This window comes from Bombina bombina, chromosome 8 (assembly GCF_027579735.1).
Source record: "Bombina bombina isolate aBomBom1 chromosome 8, aBomBom1.pri, whole genome shotgun sequence".
In the NCBI taxonomy this organism is placed as follows: Eukaryota; Metazoa; Chordata; class Amphibia; order Anura; family Bombinatoridae; genus Bombina; species Bombina bombina.
Window position 1 is genome coordinate 48,693,575 of NC_069506.1, and position 15,863 is coordinate 48,709,437.

The 15,863-nt window shown below is 40.5% G+C and overlaps 1 protein-coding gene across 1 annotated transcript in view; it reads right to left on the minus strand.

The window, feature by feature from the left end:
• Positions 1-272: 272 nt before the first annotated feature.
• The window catches only part of PRKCZ (protein kinase C zeta), a 508,310-nt gene continuing 492,719 nt past the window's right edge, over positions 273-15,863 (minus strand). The window contains exons 18-19 of the mRNA XM_053690355.1: positions 3,296-3,411; positions 273-2,950 (exon numbers count right to left, since the gene is read on the minus strand). Of these exons, the coding sequence (XP_053546330.1) occupies positions 2,863-2,950; positions 3,296-3,411 (204 nt within the window). The 3' untranslated portion in view covers positions 273-2,862. The remainder of the gene's footprint in view (positions 2,951-3,295; positions 3,412-15,863) is intronic.

Below are 15,863 nucleotides of genomic sequence, written 5' to 3' on the forward strand. Positions count from 1 at the left end.
ATAATAATATTTCACAGATGATATGGGTTAAAAGGAGAAGAAACAGCATCGGACAAAGAATATAGTAACTAATTTAATATCCCAGAATGCTTTAAACCACTGAAGACTGTATTAAAGTATTGATGTTGACCACACCTACCTTTGAAAAGTCTCAAAAGAGCCATCATCCTTTACTGTGCTTACACGCAATTATTTCCTTTCTTTTTGCTGAAGAAGATGTGTAGTATCAACCAGACTTTGTTGAATAGGCAACAATAAAATAAAAGCCTATGAGCTTTTTCAAGTAAAGTCTTTAATGTGCAAGAATAAAAATGATCTTAACCGTTACGGATTAGTTTACCATCTTCTGCACAATTAAGTTGGTCAGCAACGTCTTATTTAATTTTTACAAAACTACAAGAACATATTTACTGTTTTACAAGAATTAAATTAGCTATAATGTTAATTTACTATTTCAAATAAGACAACTAGATAAATACCAGAGCATTTTTTTCATATATTAGGTCCCATCAAACCACACAATTCATTACAGCCTTCATTTTCTTTAATTTATAAAACAAGTACTTTTATATATATAAAAAAAAATTCCCCTTCATTATGAACAGAACAATATTTTCATACATTTGCATATGAGCAAAAAAACTATTTGGCAACACAGAAAACATTTGCAATGTCTTTAAATGTATAAAATCAAGTATTTTGTTAAACTTTCAGCAAATATACATCTGTTATTCAACCTCCACATTGTACTTTTAACAAAACATCCACATAAAGTTACACAGGACCAAAACCTCCTTTAAAACCCCTTCCCTGATGTAGTAGAGTTTGGTCTTACAAGACTGAATGCAGTAATGAAGTGGGTTTTAACCCTTCCCTTAAAAAGGTCAGACATACTGTCCCATATGGGTAGTGTTGAGAAATAAAGCGTGAATTATACATGATATAAGATTTTGGTGATTTTATTAATCAAAACGTTGAAGCTGCATAAGTTTATACCAACAGCCGAAAAAAGCAATTTGGTGGATAAAAAAAACAACTCTTTACTTTACTGCAAAGTGAAAATGGATCCCTTTAATACGTCTAGCGATATATAAGATGGGACAGCCTTTGCAGAACTCTGGCTTTTGTGCAGCCTAGGCATTTAACCTTTAACGCTGAACATTAAAAACAAACAAATCAATAACCAACATAATGACAACACGTCAGAACAAAGATATACTTGAATTATAGCCAGTGTGTTACTTCTAGACTCAAACAAGAGATCTCCATACTTGTTTCTTGTTTGAAGTACAATGTTTTATTTAGGGATTGTAAAAAAATATATAACCACAAAATTCCATGCATTATTTCAAAATGTTTTTTTTTTTTAATGCAGTTAATGCTGAATTAATCACTAGAGTTGAGGGTCTGCATATAGTATTCCAGCATTGCTTAATTAAAATATATCATTGATGTAAGCGAGGACTTGGTTTGTACCCTAAATTAGGGAAATAGTTTCAAAATCTAGTTAACAGACATTACTGCCTCTTAGAGGCTTCAACACATTACAAGATAACGTAGAGCTGACGTCTGCTTCAAGTTGCAGTACAAGATGATATTTAGCTTGGATACTAAGCCAATTCTTACGAAGCATAAAATATTTTTACGATATTTACATCTCCCTAAATGAAGATACTATTAATGTTAGAGGACTCTGTTGATGGTGCATTTACAACGTAGGAATGTAGATGCCCATAAAATAATGATTATTACATGACCTGCGGCATTTCCTGCATTCCAAAATGAAACATCTAATATGCAATTTTAGGCCCAACTGTTACTGCCAAATCACCAGAAGATACAAAACAAATAAAGCTTTTAACGGCTAATCTAGAAAAAAGTGTGCTTGACTAGGGATATGTGTTAAGGATAAAGATGTATTTTTTCACCTGTTAAGGCTTTAAGGATTTTTTTTAGGTTCTATGGCTGAGCGTTTTATTTCAGTACATACTGCATCAGAGCGGATAAAATTAGCAAAATGTCACGCTACAAGCTAAAAGTTAGGCACATTACATTTTAGGTTTCAGAAAGCCATTCAATGTGCAAAATTGATTTCTCCTCCTACAGATAGGTTTGGTTTATTATTGCCTTTACTAAACCAAATTGATTACAGAGCTTTTTTTTTTCTTTAAGTGCAATACTACAGTGTTCTCTTATTTTTAAATACTTCCATGAGCTGATAGATTTATTATCCATTATATAAAAGTCCTTAATCTTCATAATCTTTCTAGTTAAATGTTACAAGATATAATTTTCCATAATTTTAAAGATTCCCTTCTATTATCGATATGTTTCTTAAATAACCAATTTAAAACAGAGCATTCTTTAGTAACCAATTACATGTATATGTCACATTTATAAGTGCCACACAGCTGGGGTCAGGAGGAGAAGTTGATCAGCTAAAAGTCTGCCGTTCCTTGACCTGCTTTATCTTTTCGTCGGGTTCCAAATAACGGAGCACACTGCATTTACTTCACTAACGGAAGCGAGTTTTGTATGTGATTGCCGGTAGTAAACCGTTTCTCCACACGCCCTCAGAGATGGAATTAACATACACAGTAGGTCCTTCATGAGGCAGGCACAAAAAGTGAATCTCTTCTGTAACTCAGCCAGATACATCTGCATTCACATAGATCTGCTGCTACTCAAGAGAGATCAACAACGAATAGCTTCATTGTGGTTGATATTCAGCAGCAAATCCTGTAGGAGTGGCCCTTACTCAAAACCTTGAATCAGTTTTCCAGCCTCGCATGCATATACTGTAGATAACGATACAAGTTCGGGATCGATAACATTATTTGTTCATAGAAATATCCCAGCCATTCATACCGACTCCTCTGTTGAGAGCAACAACGGGTTAATGTATTCAAAACCTTCAAATTCAGATTGGTCTATTCTTTTTATTACATCTCTGCAACACAAAAAAAAGGGAGATAAATTATTAAAGCATGAAACAAAAATAATACAACATTATATATGTTACTAAATGCACAAACAGTTCCAGGAATTAGGATTTAAGTTGTGCACCTGTTTATATGACCCAGGGTTTAAATGCCCTTCCAGCTATTCCTAGCAGAGCATGTTCTTTACTAAATGTGTAAACATTAGGAAACCCATCCCTATTTTGGGATATTTAGCTTATTGTTATAGAAATCAATACATTCCTTATAAGATTTGAGTGGTACTTGTCTAAAGGTAAATAACACCATATGGTAACTATTATCACTGTATAACAAGATTAGAAATGTATACATACTCATCATCCGGTGTGAGCTGTACAGGTTCACTGGTAAATTGTGTGTCAAAATTTTCCAGACCATATTCATCTGTGATTTGAGGCTTGAACGGAGGGGAAACCTGTTTCTTTTCCAGCTAGAAATATGCAAAAGAAAAATGACATTGTAAAAGGTGCACCGCATCATACATTACATAAACCTTAAAGGGACAGTCAACACCAGAATTTTTATTGTTTTAAAAGATAGATAATCCCTTAATTACCAATTCCCCAGTTTTGCATAACCAACACAGTTATATTTATACACGTTTTACCTCTGTAATTACCTTGTATCTAAGCCTCAGCAGACTGCCCCCTTATTTCAGTTCTTTTGACAGACTTGCATTTTAGCCAATCAGAGCTGTCTCCATGGTTAATTCACGTGCATGAGCTCAATGTTATCTATATGAAACACGTGAACTAATGCCCTCTAGTGGTGAAAAACTATCAAAATGCATTTAGATTAGAGGCAGCCTTCAAGGTCTAAGAAATTAGCATATGACCCTCCTAGGTTTAGCTTTCAACTAAGAATGCCAAAAGAACAAAGCAAAATTGGCGATAAAAGTAAAACAGAATTTATGTTTACCTGATAAATTTCTTTCTCCTACGGTGTGTCCGGTCCACTGCTTCATCCTTACTTGTGGGATATTCTCATTCCCTACAGGAAATGGCAAAGAGAGCACACAGCAAAAGCTGTCCATATAGCCCCCCCTCTGGCTCCGCCCCCCAGTCATTCGACCGACGGTTAGGAGAAAAAGGAGAAACTATAAGGTGCCGTGGTGACTGTAGTGTACAGAAAAATAAAAATTTTAAACCTGACTAAAAGCCAGGGCGGCCCATGGACCGGACACACCGTAGGAGAAAGAAATTTATCAGGTAAACATAAATTCTGTTTTCTCCTACATTGGTGTGTCCGGTCCACGGCTTCATCCTTACTTGTGGGAACCAATACCAAAGCTTTAGGACACGGATGAAGGGAGGGAACAAGTCAGGTAACCTAAACGGAAGGCACCACAGCTTGCAAAACCTTTCTCCCAAAAACAGCCTCCGAAGAAGCATAAGTATCGAATTTGTAAAATTTAGCAAAAGTATGCAGAGAAGACCAAGTCGCTGCCTTACAGATCTGTTCAACAGAAGCCTCATTCATCATTGAAGGCCCATGTGGAAGCCACAGCTCTAGTAGAGTGAGCTGTAATTCGTTCAGGAGGCTGCTGGCCGGCAGTCTCATAGGCCAAACGGATGATGCTTTTTAGCCAAAAGGAAAGAGAGGTAACAGTAGCTTTCTGACCTCTCCTCTTACCAGAATAGACGACAAACAAAGAAGATGTCTGTCTGAAATCCTTTGTTGCTTCTAAATAGAATTTTAAAGCACGAACTACATCTAAGTTATGTAACAAACGTTACTTCTTCTAAACTGGATTCGGACACAGAGAAGGAACAACTATTTCCTGGTTAATATTCCTATTGGAAACCACCTTTGGAAGAAAACCAGGCTTAGTACGTAAAACTACCTTATCTGTATGGAATACCAAATAGGGTGAAGTACACTGCAAAGCAGACAATTCGGAAACTCTTCTAGCAGAAGAAATAGCAACCAAAAACAGAACTTTCCAAGATAGTAATTTAATATCTATGGAATGCAAAGGTTCAAACGGAACCCCTTGAAGAACTGAAAGAACTAAATTTAGACTCCATGGAGGAGTTATAGGTCTGTAGACAGACTTGATTCTAACTAATGCCTGTACAAACGCCTGTACATCTGGCACGGCTGCCAGACGTTTGTGCAACAAGACAGACAGAGCAGATATCTGTCCTTTTAGAGAACTAGCTGACAAACCTTTATCCAAACCCTCTTGGAGAAAGGAAAGTATCCAAGGAATTCTAATTTTACTCCAAGAGTATCCCTTGGATTCGCACCAACAGATATATTTTTGCCATATCTTATGGTAAATTTTCCTAGTCACAGGTTTTCTGGCCTGAACCAGAGTATCTATAACCGAATCTGAAAACCCACGCTTAGATAGAATCAAGCGTTCAATTTCCAAGCAGTCAGTTGCAGAGAGACTAGATTTGGATGTTCGAATGGACCTTGTACTAGAAGGTCCTGCCTCAAAGGTAGCTTCCATGGTGGAGCCGATGACATATTCACCAGGTCTGCATACCAAGTCCTGCGTGGCCATGCAGGAGCCATTAGAATCACTGAGGCCTTCTCCTGTTTGATCCTGGCTACAAGCCTGGGAAGGAGAGGGAACGGTGGAAACACATAAGCTAGATTGAACGACCAAGGCGCCACCAATGCATCTACTAGTGTCGCCTTGGGATCCCTGGATCTGGACCCGTAGCGAGGAACCTTGGAGTTCTGACGAGACACCATCAGATCCATATCTGGAATGCCCCATAGTTGAGTTAACTGGGCAAAGACCTCCGGGTGAAGTTCCCACTCCCCCGGATGGAAAGTCTGACGACTCAAATAATCCGCCTCCCAGTTGTCTACTCCTGGGATGTGAATTGCAGATAGATGGCAGGAGTGATCCTCCGCCCATTTGATGATCTTGGATACCTCTCTCATCGCCAAGGAACTCTTTGTTCCCCCTGATGATTGATGTATGCTACAGTCGTCATGTTGTCCGACTGAAATCTTATGAACCTGGCCTTCGCTAGTTGAGGCCAAGCCAGGAGCGCATTGAATATCGCTCTCAGTTCCAAAATGTTTATCGGGAGAAGAGACTCTTCCCGAGACCATAGACCCTGAGCTTTCAGGGAGCCCCAGACCGCGCCCCAGCCTAAGAGACTGGCGTCGGTCGTGACAATGATCCACTCTTGTCTGCGGAAACTCATTCCCTGAGACAGGTGATCCTGAGTCAACCACCAGAGGAGTGAGTCTCTGGTTACCTGGGTTTTTTTTTAAAGAAATATCCGATCTTTATGAAATTTATACCCCAGTGTCTTAATGCTTTGAAAGTATTGCACACCAAATTTCAAGTATTTTAACCCTTAAATGAGCAAACCGGAGCTAATAATCTAAATTTACCGGTTTAAACACACTACAGTCCCTGCCACAGACTTTACTGCGGCTTTTACCTTCCTTAGGGGTTATTCACCACAGTAATAAGCCTCTCTGAGTCCTTTTCTAAGCCACTGGACCCTCTCACGTGAAGCTGCATGCACTGCCTAGAGAAAGTAACTGCGCAACTGAGGCGCGAAAATGAGGCCTCCTCCCTCTGCATTCCAGAGTGAAGGGGCCTTTCTGACAAGATTAGCCGTCTAAACAACTGCCAGGCGCAAATAAACGTTCCCAAAAGTGTTTCAAAGTTTGCAAAACACTCCAAATGTCATATAAATATGATAAAAGTTAACCGATTTAGCCCACAATAGTGTCAACCAGCATAGAGCCCAATTTATAAGCCTTAATTCTGTTACTGAGTCTAAGAAAATGGCTTACCTATCCCATAAGGGAAAACTGACAGTCTTCTAGCATTACTAGGTCTTGTTAGAAAAGAGACTGGTCATACCTGAAGCAGATAAGCCTGCAAACTGTTCCCCCCAACTGAAGTTCTCTGGTTTCAACAGTCCTGCGTGGGAACAGCAATGGATTTTAGTTACTGGTGCTAAAATCATACTCCTCTTTTAACAGAAATCTTCATCACTTTCTGTTGTAGAGTAAATAGTACAAACCGGCACTATTTTAAAATAACAAACTCTTGATAGAAGAAATAAAACTACAACTAACACCACATACTCTTTACCATCCCCGTGGAGATGCTACTTGTTCAGAGCGGCAAAGAGAATGACTGGGGGGCGGAGCCAGAGGGGGGGCTATATGGACAGCTTTTACTGTGTGCTCTCTTTGCCATTTCCTGTAGGGAATGAGAATATCCCACAAGTAAGGATGAAGCCGTGGACCGGACACACCAATGTAGGAGAAATTGGAAAGTTGTTTAAAATTACATTCCCTATTTGAAACATGAAAGTTTTTTTTGGACTTGACTGTCCCTTCAAACATCATTTATACTTTGTTCCAGTATTTTTCTGTCTAATGTTAAAGTGATGATAAACTCTAGCTAATCAACTGCCACATATGTCATATTTGCCATTAAAAAAGCATGTGTGTACCTGTTTAAAAAAAATGTAAAAAAAATCAGTGAAAATGGTTAAATCCGTGCCTATAGCAATGTTTCTATTACTATGTTATGCCGGCCCACTGGGATGAACTTTTTTAATGGCAATTCTAATAAATATCCAATCAGTGTGTGTGTCATATGACACAGTTGAAGTCAAGTCCTTGGGAAGCCTATGTAGAGAGGGTGGGACTGCTTTCTATGCCACAGCCCAGCCAAAAGATGAAACATACAATTCTTATTTCACAAGTTGTAAATAAAAGGAAGGGATCCGTGATGAATGCTACTGAGAACTGAGCCAAGATATAGAAATTACTTTAAGTATTATTTAACTTCTGAATATATTGTCTCACCCTAAAAGCATTTACCAAAAAAGAAGTCTGAGTATTTTAAGGGTTTTAATAAAACTGTGGATGAAAACATCACAAAGTGAAAAATTCAGAACTAGGAGTCAATGGAGGTGGCAAAGGCAATTACTGTAAGGGAATTAATAGAATGAACTGAGCTCACACAACCAAAGGAAATATTGTAAAACTCCATGGGCTTTCTGGTTCCTGTCTGCTGTCAAATCCATGTTTCAAAATCTATGAAACACCAAAGCAATAAAATAAAAGTGTGGTCAGAAAAACATTCAGTTTGTACAATTAATGCTGAAAAAGCAAAACTGAGTCTACAGAAGCATCAATTTGTAATGTTTTGAGGTGAACTCCACATTGCTGCCTTACAGAGGTTCTCAAAAGAGATATCTACTTCAGCTGTCCAAAAATCTGTCAACTGAATTTGTAGAATGAGACTTCTTGCTTGTGTAGATGTTTCCCATTTCCCAACGTTTTTATCAGAACAGAATGAAGGAAGACAATTGGCTTGAGAGACATGACACGTGACACCACATTCCGTAAGCATACAGGTACAGTAAGTCAGCGGGATGGTACCTTCTCACCTTACCAAGGTAATAGCCAAAATAAAACTGCCCAAAGTGATGCTTTTCATAAAGGTTCAAAAGGAGAAGTGATCAAGGTTTCAAAAGACCCGAGGTAAATGCACAGCTGGGCCAAATGGCAAATGAAAAATCAGTAATGTCTGATAAGGCAGAGATGTAAACCATCCCAGGACTGGAACATAAATCGTTTGTAAATCCATCCATGTAAAAAAAATACAAGATAAATAAATAGAATCTGAAGAATTCTCATGTGACTGTATCCATGCTAAAAAGACATGAAATTCAATAGATTTGAAGATGTTAGTATTTTGCAAGCTTGCAAAACTTAATATACATCTTTATCATCCATGAAGGATAAAGGTTTAACAGAAGCATTTGTCAGCAGTTGAATTGTGTCTACAAAAAAGCCCATTTGCCAGACAAGGAACCACACTTAGATTTGTTCTATCAGGAGAGAAAAAACCTGTCAGGCGTTGATATACAGTTTAAACCTGAAAATACCTTTACCCATATATAAAATATTTAAAGGGACACTGAACCCAATTTTTTTCTCTCATGATTCAGATAGAGCATGACATGTTAATCAACTTTCTAATTTACTCCTATTATCAATTTTTCTTCATTCTCTTGCTATCTTTATTTTAAAAGCAGGAATGTAAATCTTAGCAGCCAGCCCATTTTAGGTTCAGCACCATGGACAGCGCTTGCTTATTAGAGGCTTACATTTACCCACCAATAAGCAAGCATAACCCAGGTTCTCAACCAAAAATGGGCCATCTCCTATGCATCACATTCCTGCTTTTTAAATAAAGATAGCAAGAGAACAAAGACAAATTGATAATAAGTGTAAATTAGAAAGTTGCTTAAAATTGGATGCCCTATCTGAATAATGAAAGAAAAAAATTGGGTTTAGTGTCCCTTTAACAAATGATTGGCCTTTGACCTTTAAACAGCCAGCCAAGTTTTATGTGATAACGCTCTGTCACTAAAGAGATAAGACTGTAGATATGGCAGTCAATCGTAAAATCTGAAGATTTTATCTATAAAATAATTATAATTATGAAGCACAAACAAGCTCTTTAAATCTCATGGTTTTGCGCTTTCATTTTTGTTTCATTGGAATATTGCTCTTCAGTAATATTTTGACATACTCACAGGCTCTGCTAATACTTTCCAATCAATGCATAAACTTAAAAAGTGCTTTGTGTCAGAGAACAATTTCTCTCTGTATCTTATTTTCCCTCTTAATAATAAGGCAGCTAGAGGGTTAATTGTACCATCATTCTGCACAAATGCTCATGGATTTAAACTTATATAACTAGACATTAGAGTTTTGTTAACTATATAAAACCACTCTGCATTTTATTTAGCTTTATTAAAGTAAATCTTAAAGGGACACTGAACCCAATTTTTTTTATTTTGTGATTCAGATAGAGCATGCAATTTAAGCAACTTTCTAATTTACTCCTATTATCAAATTTTCTTCATTCTCTTGGTATCTTTATTTGAAAAGCAAGACTGTAAGTTTAGAAACCGGCCCTTTTTTGGTTTACAATCTGGGTTGTTCTTGCTGATTGGTGGATAAATTCACCCACCAATAAACAAGTGCTGTCCAGTTGTCTAAACCAAAAATGGGATGGCTCCTTAGCTAAGATGCCTTCTTTTTCAAATAAAGATAGCAAGAGAGTGAAGAAAAATTGAAAATAGTAAATTAGAAAGTTGATTTAAATTGCATGCTCTATCTGAATCACGAAAGAAAAAATTTGGCTTCAGTGTCCCTTTAATGTACTTTCTGTAATAAAAAGATACAAATGATTAATTTGGGTTTAGTAGCTGAGCAAGGTCATACTAAGGATTTCCTGCATCCTAGGCAAAATTATATTCTGTACCATCCATAAGCCTATCTATCCATCACCCTGCCTACCAACATGCTAACCAATTCTCACTTATTCATCTATATTTATCTTTTTTGCTTTATATTATCATGCTGTATTACCAATGGTATTGGCATTCACTACCTCATTACCAAAGGAGGTAGTGAATGCCAATACCATTGATACATTTAAAAATAGTCTGGATAAATTTCTGTATATAAACAAAATTCATGGATATGATTGCTAGTATTAAATGGGTCACATTTTAATGGGGTTATTTAAGCTTAACTGGAGCTTTTTGTAAGTATTTTAGATTTGTATAGGTTGAACTCGATGGACTTCAGTCTTTTTTCAACCTTATCTACTATGTTACTATGTATGATGTGATAAGGGTGAAAGTATTGCTTTGCATTGGTGCACAGGAATTGGAGGGGGGGTGCCCTGCATTAATTCCTAGGTAAGACGTTAAAATGTGGCCCTGCATTAATGCCTGGTGTGACCACAGCACATTCCGAAGCTTTATCGGAGGATACACATGGCACAGAGAAGCCCACACTCACCTCCATGTATCATCATGCCCCTGCCCAGCAGTTAGTGCACACTCATACAAAGACTGCTGTATTCTTGCTGCTGCAGCCAAGACAGCTGTGTGTGTCTGGGAAATGCTGACATGAATATCTGGGCCTAGTAGTGGATTGCAGCCAGCTGAATTTTCCACTCCTCCAATGGGAGAAGCATATGTGGATAGGAAGGAGGGAAGACAGAGGTTGCGGCTACTGTTGCCATCACTCAGCCATCTGTCTGAGGTTGGTAGTGTCCCCTCAGTTCTCCCTGTGAGTGCTCCGAAGCCTATGGTCCTATGGCATTGCTATTTACTACAAAATTATTTTTATTTTAATTATTGTTGTTTATGTTTCTTTTTCCCCTATTCCTTACTTTAATTTTGTACATCCATCTTTAATATGTAATAAACGTTCAAAATAATAGAAAGACAAAAGGTAAAAAAATCCAAACAGAAATCCTTCTTTAATTCATATAATTCTGTCATTGTTTCTTAGGTGTAGTCAGACAAATATTTCCCTTTTATCTCCCAGTGGATAAAAGTCAGCAGCCCTGCACTGCAGTGGAAATGATCTCAGATTAACTGGGCATCCTTACTGCTTGCAAATGAGTATCAGCCAAGCACAAAGTATAAATGAGAGGGCTGTTTCCTAGCAGTAATCCCTGCACTTGTCAGTTTACAGGAAAGAGAAATCTTTTTTACACTAGGGATGTGCTTCTAATAGCCGCATTACCTCACTGGCTATCAAGGAGGTCTACATAGCAAAGGTAAAGAAGGAATCATTAACAGAGGCCAGAAGTAAAAAGGTTAAATGTCCGATCCAACATCCTGATGTTTAATGGCTGTTCTGCAGGAAGCCGTGTGGAGGTGTGAGAGACGACCTGGAAATACAAGTCAGTTTTGGGAAATGACAGCTGACATCGTAGTAAAACACTGCTCTCCTCTAGATTAAAAGGACATGAACCCCAGTTTATTATTTTCATGATTCAGATAGAGAATACAATAAAAAAAAAAAAAGTTTCTAATTTACTTTTATTATAAAATGTACCTCATTCTCATGTTATTCTTTGTTGAAGAGATATCTAGATAGGTAGCGTGCACATGCCTGAAGAACTACATGACAGGAAATAGTGCTCTTGCTAATGTATAACTTTGTTACAAAACTGCTGCCATATAGTGGTGCAGACACGTGCACACTCTTGAGGTTACATCCCTGCTTTTCAACAAAGGATAACAAGAAAACAAATAAATTTGATAATAGAAGTAAATTGAAATGTTGTTTAAAATTGTATGTTCTATCTGGATCAGAAAGAATCTTTTTAGGTTTTATGTCCCTTTAACTCTTCAGGGCAACAAATCAGGTTCTGTACCCACAATGAGAATGAACAGGGAGATTATTATATTAATATGGACACAAACTAATTACTAAATAAATTCAATATGCTTTAGTCCTTCCCGATGTAACAGTCTCATCCAGTATTAAAGTGACAGTAAAGTTAGCCGATCTGCTAGTTGTATAGAATGTAATTATGTATTATTTCTCTTTTAGTATTTCAGGTGTTTGTTTTTATCCGCGTTTTCCTGTGCTGCTTGTGTAACAGTTACACGCATGCTCGAAAGCAGCCCGATAAGTTGCCTGGTGCTGGTCTCAGTGCATTCAGCAGGTGAGACCTCTCTACATATAGCAAAGTCCAGCAGTACTGTTCCTTAAAAGATTATTAGGTATTATTGTATATGGCATGACCCTAAAAGGAACACTCAGTGCATCTGGGCTTTGCTATATGTGTGAGCACTAACCCTCTCACAGCGTGCACAGGAGGGAAGTGCTGTACTTTGTTATATGTGTGAGCACTAACCCTCTCACAGCGTGTACAGGAGGGAGGTGCTGTACTTTGCTATATGTGTGAGCACTAACCCTCTCACAGCGTGCACAGGAGGGAGGTGCTGTACTTTGCTATATGTGTGAGCACTAACCCTCTCACAGCGTGCACAGGAGGGAAGTGCTGTACTTTGCTATATGTGTGAGCACTAACCCTCTCACAGCGTGCACAGGAGGGAGGTGCTGTACTTTGCTATATGTGTGAGCACTAACCCTCTCACAGCGTGCACAGGAGGTGCTGTACTTTGTTATATGTGTGAGCACTAACCCTCTCACAGCGTGCACAGGAGGGAGGTGCTGTACTTTGCTATATGTGTGAGCACTAACCCTCTCACAGCGTGCACAGGAGGGAGGTGCTGTACTTTGCTATATGTGTGAGCACTAACCCTCTCACAGCGTGCACAGGAGGTGCTGTACTTTGTTATATGTGTGAGCACTAACCCTCTCACAGCGTGCACAGGAGGGAGGTGCTGTACTTTGCTATATGTGTGAGCACTAACCCTCTCACAGCGTGCACTGGTGCTGTACTTTGCTATATGTGTGAGCACTAACCCTCTCACAGCGTGCACAGGAGGGAGGTGCTGTACTTTGCTATATGTGTGAGCACTAACCCTCTCACAGCGTGCACAGGAGGGAAGTGCTGTACTTTGCTATATGTGTGAGCACTAACCCTCTCACAGCGTGCACAGGAGGGAGGTGCTGTACTTTGCTATATGTGTGAGCACTATCCCTCTCACAGCGTGCACAGGAGGGAGGTGCTGTACTTTGCTATATGTGTGAGCACTAACCCTCTCACAGCGTGCACAGGAGGGAGGTGCTGTACTTTGCTATATGTGTGAGCACTAACCCTCTCACAGCGTGCACAGGAGGGAGGTGCTGTACTTTGCTATATGTGTGAGCACTAACCCTCTCACAGCGTGCACAGGAGGGAGGTGCTGTACTTTGCTATATGTGTGAGCACTAACCCTCTCACAGCGTGCAACGGAGGGAGGTGCTGTACTTTGCTATATGTGTGAGCACTAACCCTCTCACAGCGTGCACAGGAGGGAAGTGCTGTACTTTGCTATATGTGTGAGCACTAACCCTCTCACAGCGTGCACAGGAGGGAGGTGCTGTACTTTGCTATATGTGTGAGCACTAACCCTCTCACAGCGTGCACAGGAGGGAAGTGCTGTACTTTGCTATATGTGTGAGCACTAACCCTCTCACAGCGTGCACAGGAGGGAGGTGCTGTACTTTGCTATATGTGTGAGCACTAACCCTCTCACAGCGTGCACAGGAGGGGAGGGTGCTGTACTTTGTTATATGTGTGAGCACTAACCCCTCTCACTAGCGTGCGACTGGAGGAGGTGCTGTACTTTGCTATATGTGTGAGCCACTAACCCTCTCACAGCGTGTACAGGAGGGAGGTTGCTTGTACTTTGTTATATGTGTGAGCACTAACCCTCTCACAGCGTGCACTGGAGGGAGGTGCTGTACTTTGCTATATGTGTGAGCACTAACCCTCTCACAGCGTGCACAGGAGGGAGGTGCTGTACTTTGCTATATGTGTGAGCACTAACCCTCTCACAGCGTGCACAGGAGGGAGGTGCTGTACTTTGCTATATGTGTGAGCACTAACCCTCTCACAGCGTGCACAGGAGGGAGGTGCTGTACTTTGCTATATGTGTGAGCACTAACCCTCTCACAGCGTGCACAGGAGGGAAGTGCTGTACTTTGCTATATGTGTGAGCACTAACCCTCTCACAGCGTGCACAGGAGGGAGGTGCTGTACTTTGCTATATGTGTGAGCACTAACCCTCTCACAGCGTGCACAGGAGGGAGGTGCTGTACTTTGTTATATGTGTGAGCACTAACCCTCTCACAGCGTGCACTGGAGGGAGGTGCTGTACTTTGCTATATGTGTGAGCACTAACCCTCTCACAGCGTGCACAGGAGGGAGGTGCTGTACTTTGCTATATGTGTGAGCACTAACCCTCTCACAGCGTGCACAGGAGGGAGGTGCTGTACTTTGCTATATGTGTGAGCACTAACCCTCTCACAGCGTGCACAGGAGGGAGGTGCTGTACTTTGCTATATGTGTGAGCACTAACCCTCTCACAGCGTGCACAGGAGGGAGGTGCTGTACTTTGCTATATGTGTGAGCACTAACCCTCTCACAGCGTGCACAGGAGGGAAGTGCTGTACTTTGTTATATGTGTGAGCACTAACCCTCTCACAGCGTGCACTGGTGCTGTACTTTGCTATATGTGTGAGCACTAACCCTCTCACAGCGTGCACAGGAGGGAGGTGCTGTACTTTGCTATATGTGTGAGCACTAACCCTCTCACAGCGTGCACAGGAGGGAGGTGCTGTACTTTGCTATATGTGTGAGCACTAACCCTCTCACAGCGTGCACAGGAGGGAAGTGCTGTACTTTGCTATATGTGTGAGCACTAACCCCCTCACAGCGTGCACAGGAGGGAGGTGCTGTACTTTGCTATATGTGTGAGCACTAACCCTCTCACAGCGTGCACAGGAGGGAAGTGCTGTACTTTGTTATATGTGTGAGCACTAACCCTCTCACAGCGTGCACAGGAGGGAGGTGCTGTACTTTGCTATATGTGTGAGCACTAACCCTCTCTCAGCGTGCACAGGAGGGAGGTGCTGTACTTTGCTATATGTGTGAGCACTAAACCCTCTCACAGCGTGCACAGGAGGGAAGTGCTGTACTTTGTTATATGTTGTGAGCACTAACCCTCTCACAGCCGTGCACAGGAGGGAGGGTGCTGTACTTTGCTATATGTGTGAGCACTAACCCTCTCTCAGCGTGCACAGGAGGGAGGTGCTGTACTTTGCTATATGTGTGAGCACTAACCCTCTCACAGCGTGCACAGGAGGGAAGTGCTGTACTTTGTTATATGTGTGAGCACTAACCCTCTCACAGCGTGCACAGGAGGGAGGTGCTGTACTTTGCTATATGTGTGAGCACTAACCCTCTCACAGCGTGCACAGGAGGGGAGGTGCTGTACTTTGCTATATGTGTGAGCACTAACCCTCTCACAGCGTGCACAGGAGGGAGGTGCTGTACTTTGCTATATGTGTGAGCACTAACCCTCTCACAGCGTGCACAGGAGGGAGGTGCTGTACTTTGCTATATGTGTGAGCACTAACCCTCTCACAGCGTGCACAGGAGGG